The sequence below is a fragment of the Hyperoodon ampullatus genome (assembly GCF_949752795.1).
Source record: "Hyperoodon ampullatus genome assembly, chromosome: X".
In the NCBI taxonomy this organism is placed as follows: Eukaryota; Metazoa; Chordata; class Mammalia; order Artiodactyla; family Ziphiidae; genus Hyperoodon; species Hyperoodon ampullatus.
In genome coordinates, this window is record NC_136913.1 from 102,411,360 (window position 1) to 102,437,932 (window position 26,573).

At 44.9% G+C, this 26,573-nt stretch overlaps 1 protein-coding gene across 1 annotated transcript in view; it reads left to right on the top strand.

Moving 5' to 3' along the window:
- Window positions 1–14,409: 14,409 nt before the first annotated feature.
- Window positions 14,410–26,573, top strand: part of DOCK11 (dedicator of cytokinesis 11) — a gene marked incomplete at its 5' end in the record, with an annotated part of 182,529 nt that continues 170,365 nt past the window's right edge. The window contains one exon of the mRNA XM_079727117.1: window positions 14,410–14,511. Within this exon, the coding sequence (XP_079583243.1) occupies window positions 14,410–14,511 (102 nt within the window). The remainder of the gene's footprint in view (window positions 14,512–26,573) is intronic.

Genomic DNA, 26,573 nt, shown 5'->3' on the forward strand with positions numbered 1-26,573 from the left:
GGAGTTGCCATTCACTGAGATGTGTAAGCCTCTGGAATATTTCTGGGGGAAGATGCAAAGCTTTGTTTGGGGCAGATTAATTTTGACATGCCTCTACTAAATTCAGGTAGGTTTGGTTGAGTAGACACTTGGATGTACAAGTCTGAGGATCCAGAGAGAGGTCTGAGGTGGAGAAGTAAATCTGGATGTGGGCTGTCTAATATACATGGCTACTGAGCACGCCAAATGTGGCTAGTCTGGATGGAGATGTGCTGTAAGTGTAGAACACCCACAGGTTTTCAAAGACTTAGTACAGGAAAAAGAAAGTGAGATATCTCATGAATATTTATTTCATATTGATCACATGTTGAAATTATAATATTTCAACTCTATTGGGTTAAAGAAAATATATTAAAATGAATTTCACCTGCTTCTTTTCATGTGGCTACCAGAAGATTTAAAATGATATATGTGGCTCACATTATATTTCTAGTGGATAGCACTAGTACAGATGGTTTATAAAGCCACGAACACCGCATCAGATCAGCAAGGGAGCAAGGGAGTAGCGAGAGAAGAGATCCAAAGATTGAGCCTTGGGACTTCCTGGTGGCGCAGTGGTTAAGGCTTCATGCTCCCAATGCAGGGGGCCGGGGTTCCATCCCTGGTCAGGGAACTAGATCCCTCCCTCATGCCGCAACTGAAGATCCTGCATGCTGCAACTAAGACCCGGTGCAGCCAAATAAATAAATAAATTTTTAAAAGATTGAGCCTTCAAGCATGCCAACGTTGACACACACACACACACACACATAAATAGATATGTAAATATTGTATTTATATAAATACATATATATTGTATATAAGTACATATTTATATATTTATATATATATATACCAACACATTCAACTTTATTGAGCTATAATTGTAAATAATAAAGCACTCTCTATATATCTATATAGAATGAATGTGTACTTGTATATTTATATATCAATACATATATAGATATCTAGAGATGTGTGCATATTATATAAATATATGTAGTATATAAGTACCTATTTATATATATACAAACACATATTCAACTTTATTGAGCTATAATTGTAAAAATATAGATATATAGAGATGTATGCGTGTGTGTGTATACCCATGTAACCACCACCCCACTCTACAGTTGACCTTCGAACGACTCAGGGTTTAGGGACGCTGACCCACACACACACAGTTGAAAATCTGAGTATAACTTTACAGTAGGCCCTCCATATCTGCAGTTCCTCCCTATCCTAAGTTTTCCATCCTCAGGGTCAACAAACCTCGGATTGTGTAGTACTGTAGTATGTATTTATTGACAAAATTTGTGTATGAGTGGACCCACGCACTCCAAATCCATGTTGTTCGAGGGTCAACTGTATTTTGTTTTAATTGCATCTTTTTCTTTTTTTAACATCTTTATTGGAGTATAGTTGATTTACAATGTTGTGTTGGTTGCTGCTGTATAACAAAGTGAATCAGCTATACATATACATATATCCTCATATCTCTTCCCTCTTGTGTCTCCCTCCCACCCTCCCTATCCCACCCCTCTAGGTGGACACAAAGCACAGAGCTGATCTCCCTGTGCTATGAGGCTGCTTCCCACTAGCTATCTATTTTACATTTGGTAGTGTATATATGTCCATGCCACTCTCTCACTTTGTCCCAGCTTACCCTTCCCCCTCCCCATATCCTCAAGTCCATTCTCTATGTCTGTGTAATTGCATCTTAATATGAAGAAATCATTTGGAATAGATTCACTGGAGCAAAGGGAGGAACACAAATGCCATTTTACCATATTTAGGCATGCTTTAATTCAGCTATTTCAGAAATCATTCCTTCATTCTAGAGAACTCAAGTCCTGAGTTTTTAGAAATCAAAGGCTCTGTTTATATTCACTTGTAATTACAAATTCTAACTTTGTTAGATTAAGACTCAAGATTACAAGACTCTGGGTTTTGTTTCTTTTGTTTACTTGTTTGTTTATAACTTTTTTCCCAACTAAAATATCCCTGGGGAGTGCAGAGAATGAGTTGGGGTCACTTGCATGCGACTGAACAGATTGTCCCTCCGCGTCCCCAGGGGGTGCCACTCACATAGTCTACGATGTGGTTGGTGTTCTCTAGAATTGTTCATTGTGGCAGCCCTGGTGGTGCATTTGTTTAATACGTAATTCCGAGTGTCACCGAAACTGCAGTCACAGGGGAGGACAGTATATTTTAGTATGATATTTAGTTGGTAAATGCTGCCTATGCATTAATTCCCTGACTATCGTGTTTTCCTTCTAGTGATCATTTATGGACTTTTAGTAGTTGTTGGGCATGGCACACCATTTAATAAGGCATATTATCACATAATAAGAACAATTATATGAATGTGTTCCCTTAGGCATCATCGTTCCCAACACTTTCTGTCTTCCTTGGCAGTCTTTTTTTTTTTTTTTTTGCCACTTTATCCATGCCAAGCCAGCAGACACAAGCAGTTTATCAGGGCATGATTAACTTTAGACTTTTAGAGTAAGGCAATTCCTGAAAACAGGCAATATGTATTATATAGATACAGTTTGACAAGCACAACTTCTCTCTTGACTTTTCATTATGGAAAATTTTATATACATCATACACAACAGCAGGAAGACCAGTATAATGAATCCTCATGTACCCCTAGCCCACTTCAACAATTATTGGCTTTTTGTTAATCTTGTCTCATCTACCACCACTCCCCCATTTTTCTTTTTGCTGTAGTATTTTTTTATTGAGCTTAAATTCATACAACATACAGTTAACCATTTTTTATTTAAAAATTACTTGTGATAAAAACCACATAATATAAAATTTACTCTCTTAACCATTTTTAAGTGTACTGATCAGTAGTATAAACTATATTCACATTGTCGTGTAACAGATTTCTAGAACTTTTTCATCTACTAAAACTGAAGCTCTATACCCATTGAACAGCTCCCTATTTTCTCCTCTCCCCAGGCCCTGGCAACCATCACTCTATTTCTGTTCCCATAATTTTGACCACTCTAGATATCTCACGCAAGTGGAATCATACACTATTTGTCCTTTTGTGACTGGCTTATTTCACTTAGCATAACATCCTCAAGGTTCAGCCATGTTGTAGCACGTGACAGGAATTCTTTCTTTTTAAAAGTTGAATAATATTCTATAGTTAATCATTTAAAGATGTAACCATTCAGTGCATTCAAAATGCTGTGCAACTACCACCTCTCTGTAGTTTTAAAACTTTTTCATCATCCAAGAAGAACACTCTGTATCCATTAAGTAATACTCCCCATTCCCCCTCTGCCAACCCCTGGCAACCACTAATCTGCTTTCTGTCTCTATGGATTTGCCTTTTCTGGGTATTTCATGTAAATAGAATCATACAATGTGTGACTTTTTGTGTCTGGCTTCTTTCACTTAGAATAATGGTTTCAAGGTTCATCCAAGTTGTAACATGTATCAGTACTTCATTCCTTTTTATGGCTGAAGATATTTTACTATATGCTAGATCACAATTTCTTTACCCATTCATCTACTGATGGACATTTGGGCTGTTTCCATATTTTGGCTATTATGAATAATGCTGCTATAAACATTCATGTAAACTTTCTGTATGGACATATGCTTTCATTTCTCTTGGATATATACCTAGGATTGGAATTGCTTGATCATATGGTAATTCCATGTTTAACTTTTTGAAGACTCGCCAAAATGTTCTTCTACAGCAGCTGCACCATTTCACATTCCCACCAGCAATGTATGAGGATTCCAATTACTGCACATACTGGCCAATGCTTGCTATTTTCTTCTTTTTTCTCTCTCTCTCCCTTCCATTTATTTGTTTGTTTGTTTATCTATTTATTTATTCCTGCCTATCTGACTGGAGAGACCAGTTTAACAACTCTTATCAGTCAGGATGCTTTCAGCTGCAAGTAAAGAATGCCTTCTTAAAAGTGGCTTAAACAATGAGAACATTTATGGTCTTGAACAACCAGAGGTCCAAGGTGCAGGGCTGGTCAATTCAGCAGCTCAGTCTCTTTATTATTATTATTATTATTTATTACAGTCATCCTAGTGGGTGGGAAGTGATATCTCATTGTGGTTTTAATTTGCATATCTTTAATGACCAATGATGTTGAGCATCTTTTCATGTGTTACTTGGCCATTTATATGTCTTTGGAGGAATGTCTATTCAAGTCCTTTGCCCATTTTCTTAAGTGGGTTGTTTGCCTTTTTCTTGATGAGTTATAAAAATTCTTTATATATACTGAATCCTAAACTTCTATTGGATATATGATTTTCAAATATTTTCTCCATTCTTCACCCTCTTGATAATGTACTTTGATGCACAAAAGTTTTTGATTTTGTTGAAAGTCCTGTGTATCTCTCTTTTTCTTTTGGTGCTCATGGTTTTGGTGTCAAATCTAAGAATCCATTGCCAAATCCAAGGTCATAAAGATAAACTCCTATGTTTTCTTCTAAGAGTTTTACAGTGTTAGTGCTTCTAATTAAACTATTGAGCCGGGCTTCCCTGGTGGCGCAGTGGTTGAGAGTCCGCCTGCCGATGCAGGGGACACGGGTTCGTGCCCCGGTCCAGGAAGATCCCACATGCCGCGGAGCGGCTGGGCCCGTGAGCCATGGCCGCTGAGCCTGCGCGTCCGGAGCCTGTGCTCTGCAACGGGAGAGGCCACAACAGTGAGAGGCCCGCATACCGCAAAAAAAAAAAAAAAAAAAAAAAAAAAAAAACTATTGAGCCATTTTGAGTTAATTTTCATATATGGAGTGAGGTAGGGGTCCAACTTCATTCTTTTGCATGTGGAAATCTGATTGTCCCAGAACCATTTGCTTAAGAAACTATGTTTTCCCCATTGAATAGTCTTGGTGCTTTTGGAAGCATTTTAAAGCAAATCCCAGGTCGTGTCATTTCATTTGTAAATACTTCGGTATGCATCTCAAATCTATAAAGACTGGTTTTTAACATAATCATCATGCTATGGTCATATCTAACAAAATTAACAATTATTCCTTAATATCATTTAATACCCAATCCATATTCAAATATTTCCAATTGTCTCAAAATTCTCTTAAAGCTAGTTTGATTGAAACAGGATCCAAACAAGTTTCACACATTCAGATGCAGTTCCTTTCATTCTGACATATCACTTCCACTCCTGGTACTGGCTGTTTTAATGATAGTGTTCCAGTTATCAAATGCTATATAACCGATCACCCCAAAACTTAGTGGCTTAGGAGAACAACACTTATTTTATTATTGGTCATGGTTTCTGTGGGTCAGGAATTTCAGGAAGGGCTCAGCTGGATGGTTCTGGCTCAGAGCCTCACAGGTGATTGTGGTCAGATGGTGACTGAAGCTGGAATTGCAGGGGCACCATAGCAGCAAGAGACTGCTCAGGCATTCTTTTCACTTCATGTAGCCTGAGAGCCTCTCCATGTGGCCTCTCCACAGGGGTCAGTCTGGGTTTCCTCCATGCATGGTGGCCTGGAGACAGATAGACTGCTTATAATGGCAGCTCAGGGCTCCAAACAGGTATCAATAAAGAACCACATAGACAATGGATCACTTTTTATGATCTTGCCTCAGAAGTCACATTGTGTCATCCTGCCATGGTCACAAGCCCACCTGGCTTCTGGGAGAGGCAACACAGACCCCTGGCCTAATGGGTGTGCAACTTGTACAGTCACACAGGGCCTCACCCTCAGAAGGGCTCCACGCTTGGTTTAATGTTCTCCAGTTGTTGAAAACGTAAATGCAAAATTCTGAATACATTTCAAGCAAGGGGCCCTGCATTTGCACTTCACGCCGAGAAAATTATGTAGCTGGTCATGTCTTGAAGGCAGAAGCATCAAAGTCATGTTGTAAAAAGAGCATGTGGGATGGGAGATCCCGCTGTAGCATCTTTGGGAAACACAACATCTGTCACAGACAACTAATGCTTATTTAATAGCTTACTGTGTGCCAGACAATTTATTTCATTAAATTTCCATAAACACGGAAGCCAGGTACTGGTTGTTATTCCCATTTTGCCGATGGGGAAAAATGACCTGCTCGTGCTTACTTTGCTAGAGAGTCGGAAACCAGGATTAGAACCCAGTTCAATTAGACTCTTGTGCCCTAGTGCAGGGGTCCCCAACCCCCGGGCCGCACAGCAGGAGGTGAGCAGTGGGTGAATGAGCGAAGCTTCATCTGCCGCCCCACATCCCCCCATCGCTCGCATTACCACCTAAAGCATCCCCCACCCCCTCACCCCGCCCCATCCGTGGAAAAACTGTCTTCCACGAACCGGTCCCTGGTGCCAGAGAAGGTTGGGGACCTGCTGCCCTAGTGCACACCCACCATGCTATTCTGCTCGTGTTGATTATAAACCTTCTCATAGGCCCTGACCATTTGGGTTGTTGTGCTCCTGTTAATTCTCCAGGGCGGTCAGATCACAGAAGTCATCATGGCACCGGGCACATCGTAGGAGCTCAGTAAACGTTCACGCCTCTCCTTTCCCCTTAGTGTGCCCTCCAGGCTTGGTTGCATTTATATCCACGAGGCCCTCTTTTTGGCATCAGTAGAAGTAAGGTCCTTTTTGTCCAGTAAATGTTGATTGTACACCTACTAGGTGTCAGGCCAGGTGCCTTCTCTGGTCTGTGACACGGCCCCTTCTCCTAAGTGTTTTCTTTTCCTGTGTCTGAGTTAAACCCCATCTTGCCTCCTATACAATGAAGCAGTGTGAACGAGGATCTAGTCACGCGTTGATTTCTGCAGCTCTAAGTGTCTGCCCTCCCTGTCCTTGTTCCCACTCTGATCCTAGTCTCTGCAATTTTCTGGATACAACCTATCTGCCCCTAAAGGCTGCTGAAAGTCGTCCTTTGCTCTTTTCAACTCTGCTGCACAGATGTCTTCCACTCAACTTGCCCAGCGCCAAGTTCTCATCTTCCTTCCCCAGCCTGGACCATTCGGTCTCTTTTTTTTTTTTTTTTTTTTTTTGAAACTGGAAAGTTTACAGACAAGTGGTCTCCTTTTTTTTTCTCTGAAATTATTATTATTATTATTATTTAAACTTTATTGGAGTATAATTGCTTCACAACATTCAGTCTCTTTATGAGTTTCCCATTTAGGAACATGCATTTACAGTACAAAGTAATACCTAGTACTTTCAACAACGTTCGAAATACTCAAGACCCCTACATTTGCATTTTCAGAGACATATCATTAGCCTCTGGTAGGGGAAAGGGTTATCCTTAAATCCACAACCAATTTATGGGTAGAGGATTTTTATTACACTCTGTGAAGGAAGTGGATTAGGAAAAAGTAACAAGAGGGTGAGGTTTGTGCCTTTGTCTGGGGAATAAGAAACCTCCCATTATTCCAAGTGGTGCAATAGGCTGTTAACGTACACACAGTAAGGTTTATATAATTTAAAATATCTCATACTCTAATAGGGCTCTTAACTTTTTCAGATACTCATATAGTGCATATATTATTATATCGAATCGGACACCATCACTATAAATTCATGGATGATGGATCCATAATGAGATAAAGTAAGACGGAGTTCCTCTCAGGGCCATTCAGGTTACTTGACACTATATGGTGTATTGGAAAGAGAACTAGAAGACCCGGGTTCTGTTTCTGGCTCTGCCAAATAACACGTGACTTGGCTTTCTCAGTTTCTTCATCTGTAAAATGGGAAAAATAGTCTTGGCTCTACCTACTTCTCAAGATTTTGTTGAGGATTGCAAGAGCTAATGGATATAAACGTGCTTTGGAGTCTCTACAGCTCTCTGCAATTACAGTTTGCTTGTTACAAAGGCCTCAGTGACCCAGAGAAGTGGGCATGGCATCATGATTGCTTTCGTTTTGCTTTATTTGTCTTCTCCAACTAACCATAAATATCTTCTCTTTGGAAAAGCCTTACACAATACATTTGGATATTTTAATTAATTATTGAGTGACCCTGATGTGCTGGGCACTGTTCTAGGCCTGCCTTGTCCAACTTAGTAGCCACTAGCCACACGTGGCTATTGAGCATGTGAAATGGGGATTGTGTGACTGAAGAGCTGAATTTGTAATTTTATTTAATTTTAATTAATGCATACTGAAATATAAAAACTGATATGCAATACAGTTATTGGAAAACTTTTAAACAAGTTGGATGTGTGAATCTACTCTTTCAACTAATACTATGAATCTAAATACAGATCATGGATTTCTGATGAAAATTTAGCATCTGAACAATCTAAGAGTGAAGCCTGGATTTTGAAGACTTACTACGAAAAAAAAAAGTAAAAAAGAATCTCATCAATAATTTTTACAGGCATACCTCAGAGATATTGTGGGTTTGGTTCCAGACCACTGCAATAAAGCAAATATTGCAATAAAGCGACTCGCACGAATTTTTCGGTTTTCCAATGCATATAAAAGTCATGTTTATACTATACTGCAGTCTATTAAGTGTGCAATAACATGACATCTAATGCTGCAACGAAGATCCTGAATGCGGCAACGAAGATCCCACGTGCTACAACTAAGACCTGGCACAGCTAAATAAATAAATAAATAAATAAATAAATATTTTTTAAAATTGTACATACCTTAATTAAAAAGTACTTTATTGTCAAAAGATGCCAACCATCATCTGAGCCTTCAGCAAGTTGTAATCTTCTTGCAATAGTAACATCAAAGATCACTGATCATAGATCATAATAAATAGAAAAAGTTTGAAATATTGCGAGAATTACCAAAATGTGACACAGAGACACAAAGTGAGCAAATGTTGTTGGAAAAATGGTGCCAGTAGATTCGTCTGAAGCAAACAAAACTCCAATTGATAAAACATGCAGTATATGCAAAGCACAATAAAAGCAGGTCTGCCTGTATATAGATTTCATGTTGAAATGATAGCATTTTGGGTCAAAGAAAATACACCATTAAAATTAATTTCACCACCTTCTTTTTACTGAATTTTAATGTGGCTGCTAGTAAATTTAAAATTACATATGTGGCTTGTATTGTATTTCTATTGGACAGTGCTGCCCTAAGCATTGAAGCTAGAACAGTGAACAAAGCAGACAAAATGTCCTGCCCTCACGGAACTTAAATTTTAGTGTAGAAGACAGACGACAAACAAAATAACTATGTAAATACATATATAGCACATCAAATGGTGATAGTGCTTTGGAGAAAAATAAAGAAGGGTAAGTTAGATAGGAGGGAGGGTTACCGTTTTAAACAAGGAGGTCAAGGGAGGCCTAACTGAGAAGGTGACGCTGGGCACGATCCAAAGGAGTGAGGGAGTAAAGCAATGAAGCTATGTGGGGAGGAGCCTTCCAGGTAGAGGGAATAATAAGTGATGAAGCTCTGATGATGGGCAATGCCTGCCATTTCAAGAAATCACAAGGAGGCCTGGCTCCAGCATAGAGTACAAGGGGGAGGATTAGCAGGAGATGAGATCAGAGAGTTATGGGAAAGGAGATGTAGTAGGACAGGTGGTCTAGACTGTGACAGGCAGCTTCTGACATGGCCCCCAGTGGTCCCCACCTCCTGGTGCTAACGCCCTTGTGTAACCCTTTCCCTTGATTGTGGGCTGGATCTAATGAATAGAAGCCAGCAAAACTGAAGGTGTGTCACTTCCAAGATTAGGTTCTTAAAGGCTGTGGCTTCTACTTGCTGGTAGTCTCTTGTTCTCTCGTTGGCTCACTTTGATGAAGCCAGCTTCCATGTTATAAACGCCCTATGGACAAGCCCATGTGGCAAGGAGCTGAAGGCAGCCTGTGGCCAACTGCCAGCGAGGAACTGAGGCCTTCAGTCAAGCAACTTGTGAGGATCCAGATCCTGCCAATAAACACTGATCGAGCTTAGCAAGAGATCCTGACCCACTTGAACCTTGAGATGAGTGAGACCTCAACCAATGCCCTGATCACAGCCTAGTGAGAGATCCTGACCTGGGGGACCCAGCTAAGCCATGCTCAGATTTCTGATCCACAGAAAATGTGAGATAACAAGTGTGTGTTCTCTTAAGGGGCCACATTTGGGGGTAATTTGTTACACGGCAAGAGATAAGTAATACTTTGGATCTTGTAGGTCACTCTAACCACAAACTGGGCGGGGGGACTGATTAGAATCACTGGCTGGTATGTTACAAATAGATTGTAGCAGGGCAAGGGGGAATGCGGGGGTGGGGTGGGGTGTCAATTGAGAGGCCACTGAAATAATCTAGGCAAGAGATGCTGGTGGCTGGGACTAGGGTGGTATTGGTAGAGATGAGAGAAGTCTTTGGACCTTGAAAGTTTTTTTTTTTTTGGCCACACTGCGGGGCATGCAGGATTTTAGTTCCCCGACCAGGGATCAAACCCGTGCCCCCTGCAGTGGAAGCGCAGAGCCCTAACCACTGGACTGCCAGGGAATTCCCTCTTGAATGTATTTGGAAGGCAGAGTCAACAGGATTCACTGTTAGATTAGATGTGGGGTGTGTAAGAAATAAGAGATGACTCTAAGGTTTTTGGCCTGAGCAACTAGAAAAGAACTATCATATACTGAGATAGAGGAAATTATAGAAGGAGTAGATTTGCGGAGAAAGAATAGGAGTTAGGTTTTGGGCATGCTTAATTTGAGGTATCTATTAGACATCCATGTAGGGATGATGAATTAGATATACAAGTCTGGGGTTGAAGCTGGAAATATAAATTTGAGAGTCTGCAGCATTTAGATGATAAAATGTGAAAGTCCTCTTGCTCTCCACTCCCATGTCCCACCCATAAGCCCCCTCCCCCCGGTTAGCTCATGTGTAGGGATATAGATACACATACACAAATATTATTTTTTTCCACAAGTAGAATTGTTCTGCAACTTGCTTTTTATCAGTATTTTTTGGAGTTTTTCCATGTAAGTACATCCATATATATCTCATTCTTTCTTAATAGCTGTAGAGAATTCCTTAGTATGAATGAATCATGTTATATCCATGCATTCATTCATTCACTCACAAATATTTTTTGAGCACCTACTATGTGCCAGGCACTGATCTAGAAACTGAGGATAAAGTAGTCCCTTATGGATGGTATTTAGGTTGTTTCTAATAGTTTGCTATTATTAACATTGATACAATGAGTATCTTTATGCAGGCATCTCAGTTCACATGTGAGAGTTTTTATTTGGCATTGATTCATAGAAGTGGAATTTCTAGGTCAAAGAGCTCTATGGCATTTCTAATACTTGAATCTCAAGTTCAATTAGGATAGGGTTAACATTAAATTAAATTAAATTAAACATTAGGATAGGTAAATTTGTGATGAAATCAAAGATATTTAACAAATGTGGAAAAGAAATCACCCAATAAAATGCTCTGTTGGAAGCTGTAGGATTGCCTCTACAATTTCCCTTTACTATGTGAGTGTAGTCATGTCCAAATCCCACTCAGCTTCAAGGTCAAACTCAAACGCCCCCTCCTACAGGAAGCCTTCAGTAGGCCCTAATCAGATGTGATTTTGCAATCTCCCGCTTTACCTCAAGTATGGTCTTTATCACATACTTCCTTGTATCATAAATACATTCTCTACAGGACTCTTTTTTTCCTGAAGGGAATGGACAGTGTATTTAATTCATCCTACATCGTCCCTCGGTGCATAGCACAACGCTCAATGTTTATGTAATTAAACAGAAGCCTTAAAGCAAAAAAAGTGAAACCTACAGTCTCAAGAATAAGCATGGAGCCTACTAATGACCAGATGGTGTTTGCATACCATCCGTGTGACATGTGCTTCCGATGGCTCACAAGGCTCTGTAGAAATTGCCTTCTTCTCCGATTCCATCTCCTACTACTTCTCTTCCCTCTATGCTTCAACCATGCTGGCCCTTTTTTTTTTTCTGGCTTTGAACACACTAAGTCTGCCCCCATCTCCACACCTTTGTACCTGTCATTCCTTCTACCTGGAGTGCACTACCTCCTGATCTCTGCTGGCTGCTTCTTTTCCTTCAAGACTCACTCAATTTTCACCTCCTCCAAGAAGACTTCCTTGACCTTCTCTTCTAAATTAGGTCTCCAACTCCAAGTACTCTCTATCCTATCACCTTAACTTAATCCTCCACATAGTATTTCTCGCTTTCTGAAATTAACATGTTCATTTGCTTGCACTAGAACGTAAGCTCCACCAGATGAGCGACCGTGCCTGTCTTGTTCAACCCTGTGTACTTTTAATGGCTACAATAGAGTATGTAGTAGTAAAGATGCTTTTGGCTGAAAGAAACAGAATATTCAACTAAAAGTTGCATAAACTATAAGGGTTTACTTTTCTCAGAGGTAGGCAGTACTAGGTAGGGTTGGTTCAATGGTTCATTGCTGTCTGGATTCTGGATTGGCCCCTCTGCGATGGTCCTGGACTTCCCTTGTGGTTGCAAAATGGCTGCCAAGGGCAGATGCGTCACCAGAAAAGACCCCTCTCAGGGAGGAGGGGGAGCAGAGGTCTCTCTGCACAGCTCTTTTTTAAAAGGTGGAGAAACTCAGGAGCTCTCCTCCTACACTTCTCTTTTCTATTGCACGGGCCCAAACTGAATGGAGTTAAGACCATTCCTCTAGTAGAGTGAGATTATCATGATTTTCTTTTTAACCAGTCATAATTCACCACCTGGAGCTGGGTCTGTCTTCCCTAAGCCCCCTGGCTCTGCTCCATGCCAGAAGCAAATCTGGGCTCTCTTAGCAAGGAAAAAGTGTTATGGCTTTTCTGGAGGTAACCAACAGGGCGGGCCACACAGGCACTCATGGAAGTGAGGCGTGAATTCGGGCTGATCCACCTACATTCAACAATTAACACATTTTATATACATACGCTCTGTGCAAAGCCAAGATTGGTGATACATGGCTTCTGCCTTCAGAGGACTTCCGGGTCCCAAGCCCTCTGGAACCTTTGTCTGTGCTTTACTGGGATTAATGTGATGGCTGCTGAAATAGACATGCTGCTAAGAGATTTGGCCTTTTCTGGATTCACAGAAACCATCAACCATGCCCTTGTTTTCATAACAAAGTCCTATATATACGTGTGACTGCTTGGTCTTTGAAGATGGTAAAAAGTGGGCAAAGTGCCCTCATGGCAGTGGTAGGAACCCGCTTAGAAGGGCTGCATGGCTCCCCAGAAATTTTTGGCCATTTTCAAACTCTTAACACATTAAGTAACCAGACAGAAAATTCCCGCGGTTAGCAGAGCCTCTCACTTTGCACTTGGGGAGGTTTTACAGGGTCACTAGTACTTCAAGATTCACATCCTTATTTCTGTCTTAAGCACGTTTATTTTACATCTAGTTAGAAGATGTTCTTTGATTCTTGGGAAACAATTTCTTGGAAGGTGAAGAGGATAAGGAAAGGAGTAGGAAATGGAGAGGCGATAGCAGGATGTGTAAAAGCTTCTAGAAGACCGGTAAATCCTCCAGACTCCAGGTAATGGCCTTCCCAACCCGCCTGCCCCCGCCCAGTCTCTACAGAACTAGACAACCTGCCACAGGCTCAGGCCCCACCACCCAGCTCTCCCCTGCCCTGCTGGGGGTGGAGGGGTGGGCTCGCCCACAGCAAGTTTCCAGTCCCAGAAGCCCGCTCCCTCCTGGGGTTGCCCCCCCCCGACCCTTCCCACGTGAGGAGGATCGATGGGTAAGAAAACAGTGTGGGCAGCAGAGGACCCAGGCGAGTCGCTTCGGCCGGAAAACCCGCTCTCCCTCCTTCGACAGCGACATCGGCTCGACCCCTCGCGGGCGGAGCACACAATAGGCGGCTGCTCCACGTTGTTGCGCAGCCCCTCGCCGCCCCGGTCCTGGGGGCTTGCGGGGTCGGGGGACGCGAGAGTTCCCCAGCCCTCCTGCGGGCACTGCAGCCTCCGGGGCGGGAAAGGAGCGCTGGGGTAGAGCGCGCCGCACACTTGGAGACATTTCGTGTCGTTCCCCCCTCCCCGCCCCCAAATACACACAAACGAAAATGAAGCAACCAGACCTCCCCTCCCGGAGGCGGCTGCACCAGCAATATCAGCTGCGGGCGGAGCCCGAGCGGTTGCCACTTCCCCCCTCTTCCCTCGTGACCCTCGTCCCCCCTCCAGTGCTCCCTCCCCCTCCACACACCCTTCCTCGCCAGACACACCCTCCTCCTCGGGCTGCTCGCGCACGGAGCACGGGCTCTCTAGGGAAGGGAGCGGCCGCCGCCGTGGGGCTGGACGGCGAGCGAGCGAGGAAGGGAAGGAGGGAAAGAGGGAGGGACAGCGGAGGGCGGGAGGGAGGAGCAGCGGGAGACGCGCCGCCGCCAAGCTGCGATGTGGCCGGCCGGCGTGTAAACGCTTGGAGCAGCAGCGGCCGCGGCCGCCCCGGCCCGGGGCAGTGAACACGCCAGCCGAGACCTTCCCGCCGCTGCCATGGCCGAAGTGCGCAAATTCACCAAGCGGCTCAGCAAGCCCGGCACGGCGGCCGAGCTCCGGCAGAGCGTGTCGGAGGCCGTGCGGGGCTCCGTAGTGCTGGTGAGTGGCCGGGGGACGGGGCGTCCCGGGGGACGCGCTCCGGGCGAGAGCGACCGGGTGGCTTCCCGCGCGCGCGCGCGCGCGGGGCCGGGACGGGGACGGCGTCGGCGGCGGCCAGCCGGTGCGCTCCGCGCTCTTTCTCCGTTTCAGTAAGTTTTCGCCTCGGCCGCCGCTCGCCGGGGTCCGAGTCCCAGGCGCCCGCTGACAGCGCCGCGGCTGCCCAGCTGCCCCGCACGGGCTGGACGCCGACGGGCCGTCGGGGGCTCGGAACCGGGGCCCCGGCCGGGGGTGTGAGTTCGAGAGCGGACCCCGCGCTGCCCTAGACCCGGCACAAAGAGCCGGCGACCCGGGCGCGACGAGCTCCAGAGTCCCTGCTGCCCGCACCTGAGGCAGCCTAGGCGGAAGGATGCGATGCCCGTTTCGCACATACACACACTCGCGCGCGCGCACACACACACCGTGTACACAAAAAAAGAACCCCACCCAAAAAGCCCCGGGCGCCCAAGCTCCGGCGGGCGGTGAGAACAGAGGAAGCACAGCGACTTCCTCCTGCTACTGGGGAGAGGGTGGTGATGGGTGTAGAAAGGGGTGCTGCTGCCGCCGCCGCCGCCGCTGCTGCCGCGGAGGGAGGGGATTGGAGACAACGGGTTTCCGGGGCGTGTGGGCGCGGGGTCTGCAGCCGCAGGGCGAGGGTGTCCCCTGCGACCCGAGAGCGCTCCAGAAGCAAGGAGATGGGGCTATGGGGGTTTGGGGGAAGATAGTGTGCGCCAGTCCAGGGATGGAGGACCTGGGCTCAGAGCCCCACCGCTCACGGCTGGGGGATGGGCATTGGAAAGCGCGCTGACCTCCTGGGAGCCTTTCCATCGCACCCTCAGCCTCATTCGGATTGTCTGACTCTGGAGCCCAACGGACGGGTCCTAACGGGCACTTGCCCCTTCTCCTGTTTCCAAGACACTCGTTGCCAATTTCCTGGACCAGTAGTCAAAACCTAAATAAGCAATCAGACTGGTTAATTAGCATTTGTTTTGTTGCTTTGGTTTTTTTGTTTGTTCGTTTTTGTCTCTCTCCATGCTCTCTACCTTACGGCGAGTCGTCTGCTGCGTTTAAATTTCACCATTAAGAGTGAGCTCTTTTTGTTAAAACAACTTATCATCGGAAGGGAACTTCACAGCTTTTCCTTGTAATTTTTCTGTTGATCTTGTAGAATCTGCGATAAAACCAACATTAAAGGGAGGCCAGGGGCCTGATCTCAACAGTGGAGAAAGTTGACATTAGTGGGAGTTCTGGAGGAGGATCAAAGGTAAAATATGTACCTTTGAGATAAAGATCTGATCCCTAATAGCTACAACTGTGCAAAGCCAAATGACTTTAAAGAAATCTCTCTATCGTAGCTGGACCCTTGGAAGTTTAATCCTGCTGTTTAGCAGAGCTAAAACCCCAGACCTTTAATGTTGTTTTAATGGACTTGGCTTATTGTGTGTCTCACTGATTTTAGAATGAGGTCCTGTTGGGGTCAGATTGGAATCTCGATTGTCATCACAGCCAGTTAAGAGAGGAAGGCAAGCTGTGGGTAGGGAATTTATACCAGGGCTCTCATCTCGGGTGATTGTTAACAACTGATTCAGTCTCCCTAGCACAGGAAACGCTTTCCTAAATTCAGGAAGAAAGAAAACCTCGCTTAGCAGGGGTGCCTGGCCCTCTACCACATCGTGTGAAGGGAGCCTGTGAATTGGACAGATGGTCTCAAGAGAATAAATGGGACCCAGCAAACCTCCACTGGGATTTGACCAGCATTTGACCTGCCACCCTCAGCAGCGTAAAGTTGACAGTAGCGTTCTTGTCCAGGGTTTTGGGTTTGAAAAAGAATTTGGGGTAACACAGGTGCCTTCCTAATCATTGACTCTCTGGCACAAAAAAATGTTAGTGGGAGGAGACTCTGCTGAGAGATACCGCCAACCTAACTTACTTGGGACCAAGGCCACAGATTTTTTTTTTACCAGGCAAAGCACAGGAATGATATTTATTTACTACTCTGGTATGTGGTCCACACTGAGATTTTGGGAGGTGGGGAGAACCGATTCTAGGAATCTGAATCTATATCTGTTGAGCCCCTGCAACGTGCAAGGCACAATCCTAGATGCCCTAAAATTATGAGTGAGTGTGGATGACTTTATCTTCATTTGTTTCCATTAGTTCCAACCTGGGTTGGGTCTGTGTGTATGTGCTTGTCAAGAGGACTCCCAGATTATGTACATAAATCAGTTTTAGCTTATTCATAGCACCTTACTGAATGCTATTTTGAAGCAGTTCAGTCAATTAAGAGATAAGGAAATAGCCTTAAATGGAGTATACTCTCCTAAATGGCTCTCTTTCTTGGCCCCTGCTTTTCTGACACCAAGAGCTCGTCAACCAAAGTTAGCAAAGCCATGGGTGGCTGGAGAGTGAGTGGACCACATTGCAGCTGCCATCATAACGTCTGATTCAAGACCCAAAATGTTTATTAGGGACAGCTGAGGTAGGATTTACACTTGCTGCTGTAAACCCAGGACATTCAAGTTAGAGCTTCAATATGGAGTCGCATTTTCATTAGATTTCAATATGGAGTCATTCCTGCCACAGAGCAAGCTTTCCTGTGGTGTTATCTTTCACTAGAACTTGGAAAACCCACCAAGCTGAACAAATATACAGAATTTCCTGTTTAGGTGGTTTCTTTTTTAACAGTTATACCCTTTTTGGCATGTTGCTAACATCATTCAGTTTTGTTCACTGTTTGAAAAATTCAGAAGGCCTGGGCTATGTATAGCATGTAGTTGTGTATTCAAACCTTCATTCAGCTATCAGTACTTCCTCAAATCTATTAACTATATAATGGAGCAGATAGAGAAAGACCATTTTGTTGCTGCATTTTTTTTAAATGAAAGACAGTTTTAACCCAGGCAAAGGGATAATTACAGAATTAACCACTGGCAGAGATTTCTCAAGAGAGACTTGGGGAGGAATATTATAACCTGAGAGTGTCTGTGATTAACTGAGAAGTGTTTACATCTATACACATTTTAAAATGCAGAGTTTCAGCGCTGTTTTTGTTATAATTCAGGATGTAGCTCTTCGTGCCTCTGGGGGAACAAAGGCATTTGATAAACCCGTTGTATTCTGGCTGCCCTTGGGAGGAGTCCTTGTGTCAGCCTGGGAAGGTCGCCTAGTAGGTGTTTAAATACTGTTGGCTTGCTGCTGCTGAATTTACCCTCAATTCCTTGTGCGCCAAAGGATCAGGAAAGAGTGGCTAGATATTACGGGTTGTAGCCCCTTGAGGCAGGGCGATTCATGCACGGCCCCCTGGCTGGCGCCTGGCCAGACGGCATATAACAAAGCCAGTGGAGAAAAGCTCTCCAAGAGCTGAGAATGGCCGAACAGGGTCTTCAGCTGTTGACCCCCTCCCGCAACACTACCACCTCTGCAAGGAGCGTTCCTTAGGTTTGCATTTAGGGAAGGCCTGAAAATGAATCGGCTCCCTTGCTCCCTCTTCCCAGGGGAATTTGTGGAAAGTACTTAATGGAGGACAAAACAACTTACACGGTAGAATAAAGCCAGTTGCAACGGGCTTTGCCCGCGAGTCTGCAGTTCAGAGACTTAGCTGGGCTCTGCATGCACTGACCCAGAGTGTGGGTGACTAAGCATGAAATAGTCTTACTGATCCCGTTGGCTCCTCCAGGTTTGGAGAAGGAAGGATCTGTCAGCTAGCCCAGTGCAGAGGTTGCTGTGAAGCCGGAGAGGCCTCCTTGCCCAACCCTCTTTGAAGCACCAAATAGTACTGAATAGAATTTGTTTTCCAAGCCGAGCGTGTTAAACAAATTTATCATACAAACTTGTAAAGAATTATTTCACTTAGCCATATCTTATGAACATTTCTTCACGTCAGTGATACAAATCTGCATAATCACGTTTAACGACTGCCAAAAGTTCCACTGTGGGTGGACCATAGGTTAATCATCCTTTATCGTTTGATGTCTTGAGAAGTTCTAATTTTGAGGAGTTATAAACATGAGCTCTCCAGTACAGTAGCTACTGGCCACCTGTGGCTATTTACATTTACGTTTGAATTAATTAAAAAATTAAAATTAATTAAAAAAATTTTAAAATCAGCTCCTAAATTGCCCTTGCCACAGTTCAAGTGCCCAAGAGCCACGTGTGCCTAGTGGCTGGCCTGCATAGGACAGCCCAGAGACAACATTTCCATCACTGCAGAAAATTCTTCAGGACAGCTCTGGTATAAACATGAATTTGAATGAACATCTTCGAGCAGGCGTTTTCAAACATGCTAGACTGTCCCTCTAGGATAAATTTCTAGCATTGGAATTGCTCTGCTCAAACATTAGACACATTCTTAGCACTAACAGTTCCTTTAAACCTCCTGTTGAATTGCTCTGCAGAAAGTTATTGACATTTGCCCTTCCGTCACCAGAAAGTGTGAGTGTTCCTTTTGCCCCCTCCCATGCCAACACCGGTAATTAATATTTTTTAACCTTTGCAATCTGGTAGGCAGTAAACGGCATATCACCGTTCTAATTTGCATTCCTTTGATTAGTCTTGAAGTTGACCAGGTTGGCATACGTTGATTAGCCATTTGTATTTCTTCTTTTGAGGATTTGAGTGAACCTTCTTACAGACTTATTTCCTGGTTTGTAATTCTCACACTAACGGTCTCTACCCCTAAGATTCTGTTTCGATAAGTCTGGGCTGGGGCCAGGCATCTGTATTTTTAAAAACAACCCAGGGTGACTTTGATGTGCACAGAAACGCAGATCTAGACCACTTGCCTACTCAAGGCAGGAATGTCCCCCGTACCAGCCCTGACAAACGATGCCTAGCTTCTCCTTAAACGCTCTCCGCCCATTAGAGGGCTGGGTTAGAAACGGCTCTTGCGCTGAAATTTGTTCTCTGTAAGTTCCACCACTAGGCTAGGCCAAGCTCTGCCGTTTGGAGCCGCACAGAATATGTTTGCTTCCTCTTTCACATGGCAACCCTTCAAATATTTGGAGACAGCCACCATGGCATTTTAAAATGCACTCTTCCCAAAGCCAAAGAGCCTTCATTTCTTTCCTTCCTTCCTCATGTGACTTGGTTTCAAGATGCTTCACCATCACGATCATCTTGTTTGGGCTCCTTTCCAAGGTTTCAGTGTCCTCCTTAAAATGTGGGAGCCAGAGCCCAGGCTCAAGAGTCAGACCTGGGCTTGACTCCGCCCTCTGTCACCGGCTTGCATTGTGAACCGAAGCAAGTAACGAGATCTTGTTTTCCTCATCTGTGAAATGGGGATAATAAATAGTTGTACTGACCTTGTGGAGTTCTCGTGGGGGTCAAAGAAGGTAATATTTGGAAGGCGTCTGATGTATAAGTGATTCATAAAAGTTAAGGAGAGATCTAGTAAAAAAAAGTATTCTAGAAGGGTCTATCACAGATTACAGTGAAGAAGGGGGCAATATTTCATACCCATTCTGAATATGAGCCAAGAAGGCAGGGGCTGTGTGTTCCTGTCTATTCCCAGTGCCTCTCACAGCGGGAAATACATGGAAACAATATATAGGATGGACCAGGTGTTGGGTGCCTGGAGACCAGGTAACTGGGTAAAATATAGCTATATGGTTCTGGAGAGGGACAACAGTGGCTTAGCTGAGGCAGTGACAATGGAGATAAGGCGGAAGAAGTAGGAGAAGTGATAAAATCAGTAGGATTTAGTGATCCTTGAAGGGGGAGTAGAGGGGGGAAGGAAGAATTGGGAGGAAGGCGGGGGGAGGTGGAGTCAAGATGACTGAGGTTTGTCAGCCCAGGTGACCAGGAGGGTCAGTGTGTTCCACGAGATGGGAAGGGAGAAGCAAATGAACGGCCTCTCCTAGAGAGGGTCGTCAGGGCAAAGCCAAGTTACAGTTAAGGCGGTGGAGAGAACATTCCGGGGAAAGGCTGAGCCTCTAGTGTTGTGTTTTGGCAAAAGACTAGGGTTCTTGAGGGCAGAGAAGAAAGCGTTCCAGATGGGATCAGGAGGGGGCGGAAGAGCCAGGGCTGAGCAGCCGGGCAGGCGAGGCGAGATTAGCTGATTGAAGAGCTTTGCACCTTTGGGGGTCGTTAGGGAAGTGGGAGGCAGGGCGGGGGGTGGGGGTGGGGGAGGAACGGCCTCCCCAGGCAGGCTTCATGGGAAGTTAGGTCACCCCCTGCGCAGCTTCCCGTCCCAGGGTTCAGCCTGACCAGCCTCCTTCCCCAGGTGCCTGAAGAGGCTGGCTAGCGTGTTTCCTGCCCTTGAGGGACTCACAAGCCTGGAAGGGAGATGGGATGTATGCAAATGAGTGTGAAATAGAGACGATGGGAGCGGCAGGAGGCTAGTGATTGGTGCTGCTTCTATCTTCAGTTAGTTACATCATTTCTGCCCGGCCCCCGCCCCCTCATGGTCTTTTTTGTGGTCCTTAAGGTTTTCTCAAGACGTTGGTCCTTTCTGGGTTCAACAATGTTAAATGAGGCCTTTGGCATTTCCCTCATTTACTGGGCTACAGAGGCCTTTTTTTTTTTTTATGGGAATGGGGAAAGTAAATGACAGCGCCTGACACTCTGAGAAATTCACATACAGTGTACATGTGTAACTCCCCTTGACATTCCTTGACCTGACCTCTGTGGGCTGCTGCCTTCCCAGACCCCCAGAGCTGCACCTCGGGAGCCGCCCCGCCCCCCAGGCTTGTTTGCAGGAATTCCGTTCAGAGGAGTCATTCACCTCCCTGCTTTTGCTTTTTTCTGAGACATAAAATGATCAGTAGGCATGTTGAAAAATTATTAGTTTTTTTGTTTTCTTTTTTCTTTTCTTCCTTTTTTTTTTTTAAACACAGAGGGAACGCCAGAAACCACAGGCGGGAGAAAGCACGAGAGCTGTTTCCCCTTTTCTGTAAATCCTAATGGTAGTTTTATGATACCTCTCTGTTTGGGGTTTAGATATCTTAGTTTCCTTTAGCTTTTGTCAGGAGTGCAGAGGGGTCCATGCGTAATGTTGACCTGTCGCTTATATCAACCCAGAGCCAGATGCCTTTCCGATTCTTGCAGGGCCACACCCTGGAGGCTCCCAGAGCAGGAACTGGGGCAAAGGGACAGTCTCATTCAGCTCCGTTGTCTGTGACTCGAGCTTAGTAGAGCACACTGGGCTCTGGAAACTCACTGCCCGGGTTCAAAGTCCAGCTCAGCTGCTTACTAACTGGGTGACCTTGGGCCAGTTATTTCACCTTCTGTGCCTCGATAACCCTCTCGTGGGTTTGCGGAAAGGCTTCCACGAGTTGCATGCAAAGCACTGGGGACCGGGGCTTGGCCCGCGGAAGGCACTGGACAACTGTTAGCTCGTATGCTTATTCCCGGGCTTGATGGTGTGCAGAAGTCTTCTGTGTATGTGTGACACATCAACCGACAAAAATAGATGGGTAGAAGGGAAGCAGGTACCCTTGCTTTTTTATTTCCCTGCTCCAGATCATGCCCCAAAGGGGGAGCCACATACATGGCTGAGCCAAGAATCATACCCTTCTTGGCAGAATAAGCTGGCTGCCCATGAGGTCCTGGGGAGCAGCCATTCCCAGGCGGACTGGATCATATCGAAGAGCCCAGTGGATGTGAGCTGGGGCTCTGGGTCTTTGGCAGTTCTTGCCTTCAGACTAGTCAGATGAGTGAGTGGGAAGATTAGTCGTCTAGTGGGGAGGAACACCCCATCCTGTGCCCGGGAGGAGGTCCTCTGGTCTGGGGAACTTATGACAGTCTGTTCAGCGCGGTTTCTCCAAAAGCATGCATAGAGGAGCATTGGGCTCTGTATGGAAGAATAGAACTTGAACGCTCTTTCTTTTCCCTCTCAAAACTTTATTGACATGCCTTTTACTCATTAATCCTTCCTTTAAAAAGAATCAAATGACTGTTGACATTCAAGTGCCTTTTTAAAGATGTATTTTGGAAACATGTATTTTAGTGGGAACATTTTAAGCTTACAGGTCTTCTAAGAAATTAATATACTTCTCTGTCCAGCTATCCTGGTTTTGTGGTAGCAGGATGAGTCCAATTAGGAATAGTGCGTGCAGGTTTCCAGTGTAGTCAGTACCGTGGAAAATATGCCAACTGTTCCAGGGACATGAGGTTGACCTACTATCTATGCACAGCGTTGCACAATCACGCCAAAATTTGCTATTAATGATTTCCTGCCATTCTTTAACACCTTATTTTTATTGCTCATCGAGTTTATCGTTGACAGGAAGTTGTATTTTGGCCTTTCTCGACAGCTTATGTTGGACTGTATATGTTTCAAGCTGCAGAGAAATGTTTGAAGGTATTCTGATACTTCAGCTTTCCCCTCCTGTTGCTTTCCATAGTGACTAAAAGATTTGACTGGGTGAGATTTAACTAAGAAGTCAAATGTTCTTCTGAGCTTCTGAGACAGAACATCTTTATTTGAAGTGCTTCAGCAAAGTGTGTCAGGAGGCTGGGGAATGCCTTTGTACGAAATGGTGGTTGGACAATGACAAGACCTTGTATTTTTACAGCCCCGATCTTATGATGAGTTAAAGATGCTGTTATGCCTCTGACCTCGCATGTTCTACCAGGTCACTGTGAAACGCATCCTGCATTGTCATCACCTGTCTCCCTTCAATGGGGAAACAGAGGCATGGTTTCAAGTGAGGCAGGCTGTAGACCACCCAAGTTTGCTAAATGACAGAACAGGTAATGAACTCCGGGTGTCTCAATTCCTTTGGCATAATCAGGTAAAGAAGCACTAGCTCCTGGGCCAGATTCCACAATAGAAGGAGGAAGCTCTCTTTGTGTGGTTTTGGTGATGATCTCCTCCTATTGGGAAACAGTGTTTATTTCTAAACAAGCTTAGGTCTCTGTAGCGGGAAAGTAGGAGGTGAGGACAGAAGAAAAGAGGGGTGGGGTTGTCATTGAGAAATGTGGGCAAGATCAGTATAGATTCTTCCTTGCCAAAGTCAGGCTAAGGATTTTGAGAACTGTTGGCAGTTGGCCGTCCTTCCTTTCTTTGCTATTTGACTAGCTATATGGGGGAAAAAAAGTCTCCAGAACACTGGCTCTGCCAAGGTACCTGGGATCATTTTCAGGGAACTGTTTTTATGATTTTTTTCAAGCAGGTTAGTGCCATCCAAAAATAACAACATATATATTTCTCTCCATGCCTTTTATATTAGCCGTGTAGTTTTCCCACTTGAGAAACTGCCAGCTTTATGTCTTACAGGACCTGTTGTCAATGTTCATGGCGTGAGTGGAACAGTGTGGTTGGCAAAACCAGTTTATTTTCATAGGTTAACAAGTTCCGAAGGCTTCGGTCCATTAAATGGTTTCCTAGAGACCAGAAGGAGGGAATACCACCTTCTAAGTTGACTAACTTACCACCACGAAAGCACTTAAATCCAGGAGGGCTCTCAATCAACTGTTGCGAAAGTTGAACAAAACGGTTATTTGAAAGCTCATAGGCGCCCGCAGCTCTCCTTCTGGCCAGAAGAGTGTTTAGATCATGCTCTATTGCCTGTGGAGCTAAGAAGGTTCTCCCTGCTAACCTGACCCCAAGGGAGAATCGCTCCTCCACTGGTAGTGCGTGACTGCTTACAGAGGAGCTCTGCCTCTGTCTTCGCCTTCCAAACAAAGTGAAACGGGGTCTGGCAGAATTCTCACCGGGAGAGCCGGAGGGGAATTCCATAGGGCTTTGTCACCTCAGTTCTGCGATAGAGACCCAGCTCCGCGCGCGCGCGCGCGCGCGCGCGCGCGCGCGCGCCCCCACCGGCTTCCTCTGCCAGCCCAGCACCGCCCCAGGCCCAGAGGCTAGTCAGGGCCTAAGCAGGGGACATCAGAAGACTCGTATTCAGAGCTGCGGATCTGGGCCTTAAGTCCCCTAGGCTACTGGTTCTGCCAGGTCTGTAAAATCCATTTCTGGTCACTGGGTTTTATCTTCTTCCTTGTCCCCTCGTGTCACTGTCCCAGTCACTGTGTCCTTGTCTTGACGCCCTACCCCATATCTAACCCTCTGCCTTGGTTTGCCGGCCAATTGCCCAGCTCCTTTAGGAGAGTTCTCGTCTTGTTGCTGGTCCTGAGGAGGACTGTCCTACACTCACCATGACTGCACAGCAGCTTGAGCTTAACACGCTGGGTGTCTGCTTAGAGAACTCAGAAAAGGCAGAGTACTTGAGATGAGGAGTTCCAGCAGTGACTCTGCTGAGAATTGCACTAGATGCATGGCCTGTTAGTTTCCTGTGGCCACTATAACACATTGCCGCAAACTTAGTGTCTCAAAACAACACAGATTTACTAAACTCACAGTTCTGGAGGTTGGAAGTCTGAAACGGTTTTAAGTGGGCTAACGCCAAGGTGTCTGTAAGTCCTCACTCCCTCCCAGAAGCTCTAGGGGAGAATCTGTTACCGTGCATTTTACAGCTTCTAGAGGCTGCCTGCATTCCTTGGCTTGTGGCCCCTTCCTCCATCTTCAAGCCAGCAATGTCTGGTCAAGTCTTTCTCACATCGTATCTTACTGGCACTGCTTCTGTCATCACATCTCCTCTGATTCTGACTCTTCTGCCTTCCTTCCTTCCTCCCTCCCTCACTTAGAAGGACTCTTATGATTGATTACCTTGGTCCCACCAGGATAATTAGATAGGATAATCTCCCCATCTCAAAATCTTTAACTTGATTACATCTGCAAAATCCCTTTGCTATGTAATATAACGTAGTCACAAATTCCAGGGATTAAGAAGTGGACAGCTTTGGGAAACCATTGCTGGAGGTTGAAGAACGGTGGAATTCTAGGGCCACATGGCTTTCCAGCATGGATACTGACCTTGTGGTGGAGGAGGAACACGGGTCTGATAGACTGGCAAACTGTGAGCCAGGTGCAAAAGTCTTCACAGAATAAGAATGAGGAAGCACAAACCCTTTTGAGAATTTTGGCTGAAAGAAAGCAATATAGGTTTGCAGTCTGCAGTTTCAATTTGGATGTTTTCTTAAATTCTTCATGATTAAAAAAAATTTTTCCCACACAAAAGTCCCTCAGTCTGGAGTTCTTGTAAGTGGGCACTGCTTTCAGACTTGAGGTGTTTCAAGATACAAGCTGGCCAGACACTTGGCAGGCACTTAGCCAGTTCAGGCCTATGGAATTTTCCACCCTCAGCTAAAGAGTAAAGAGGTAAGGGGGTGGGTGTGTGTATTGAAAAGAGAAAAGGATGGTTTCACATCAGAGAGGATAACTCTTTGGCTGACAAGCCCCAAGACACCTCTCATGTGTCCTGTGTGAGAGACACTTCACCCATCCTGAAGGTCAGGTTAGACTGGGCATGGCCCTCCTGCATTTTCAAGGTAATTGGCAGACCCTTTCCCAGAAATGGGTTTCTAAAACACATGATTCAAGAAGCAGAGAGGACTGGAAAAGCTCTCTGATTCCTTCTCTTCATGATGATTTCAATTGAGAGAGAAATTGAAACTTCCTGTCTCATTGACCAAGTTCAGTCACTGCCATCTTAGAGACACACACCACAAGAGCTTGCTGGCTGATCACATCTGCACCAGCCCTCCTCACGCTGGCCATGACAATATCCATGATAAGCTGATGGCACAGAGCCTACTGCCCTGAAGAAGCACTCTATCATCGATGTGGATTGCATTTTCTATTTTTACATCACTTCTAATTGGCCATGGCTATATTTCTCCGAGGCCGGGCGTATCTTTTTCCAGACCCTTGGATAACTGGCTGAAATGTAGTGAAAAACATTTTGTAAAAGGTTGGGAACTCCCCAGATTTTGTTTAAAAATCTGTACTGACAAAATATACATTAACCATCTTCACTTTCTCCTGTTCCAGTCTTCCTTTCTTTTCTCCTCAATAGGAAAATAGTTCCAATTCTCCTTATAAGCCAACTCAATTAAAAAATTCAGATGTTTGCAGTGGAATTATCTTAAACTTTTTTCTAATGTATTTAGATACTACTAATCTCTAGGATGTGAAAAGGTATTAACTGTAATCCTATTTAAATCTTCTTTAGAAACTGATGTTCATTTTC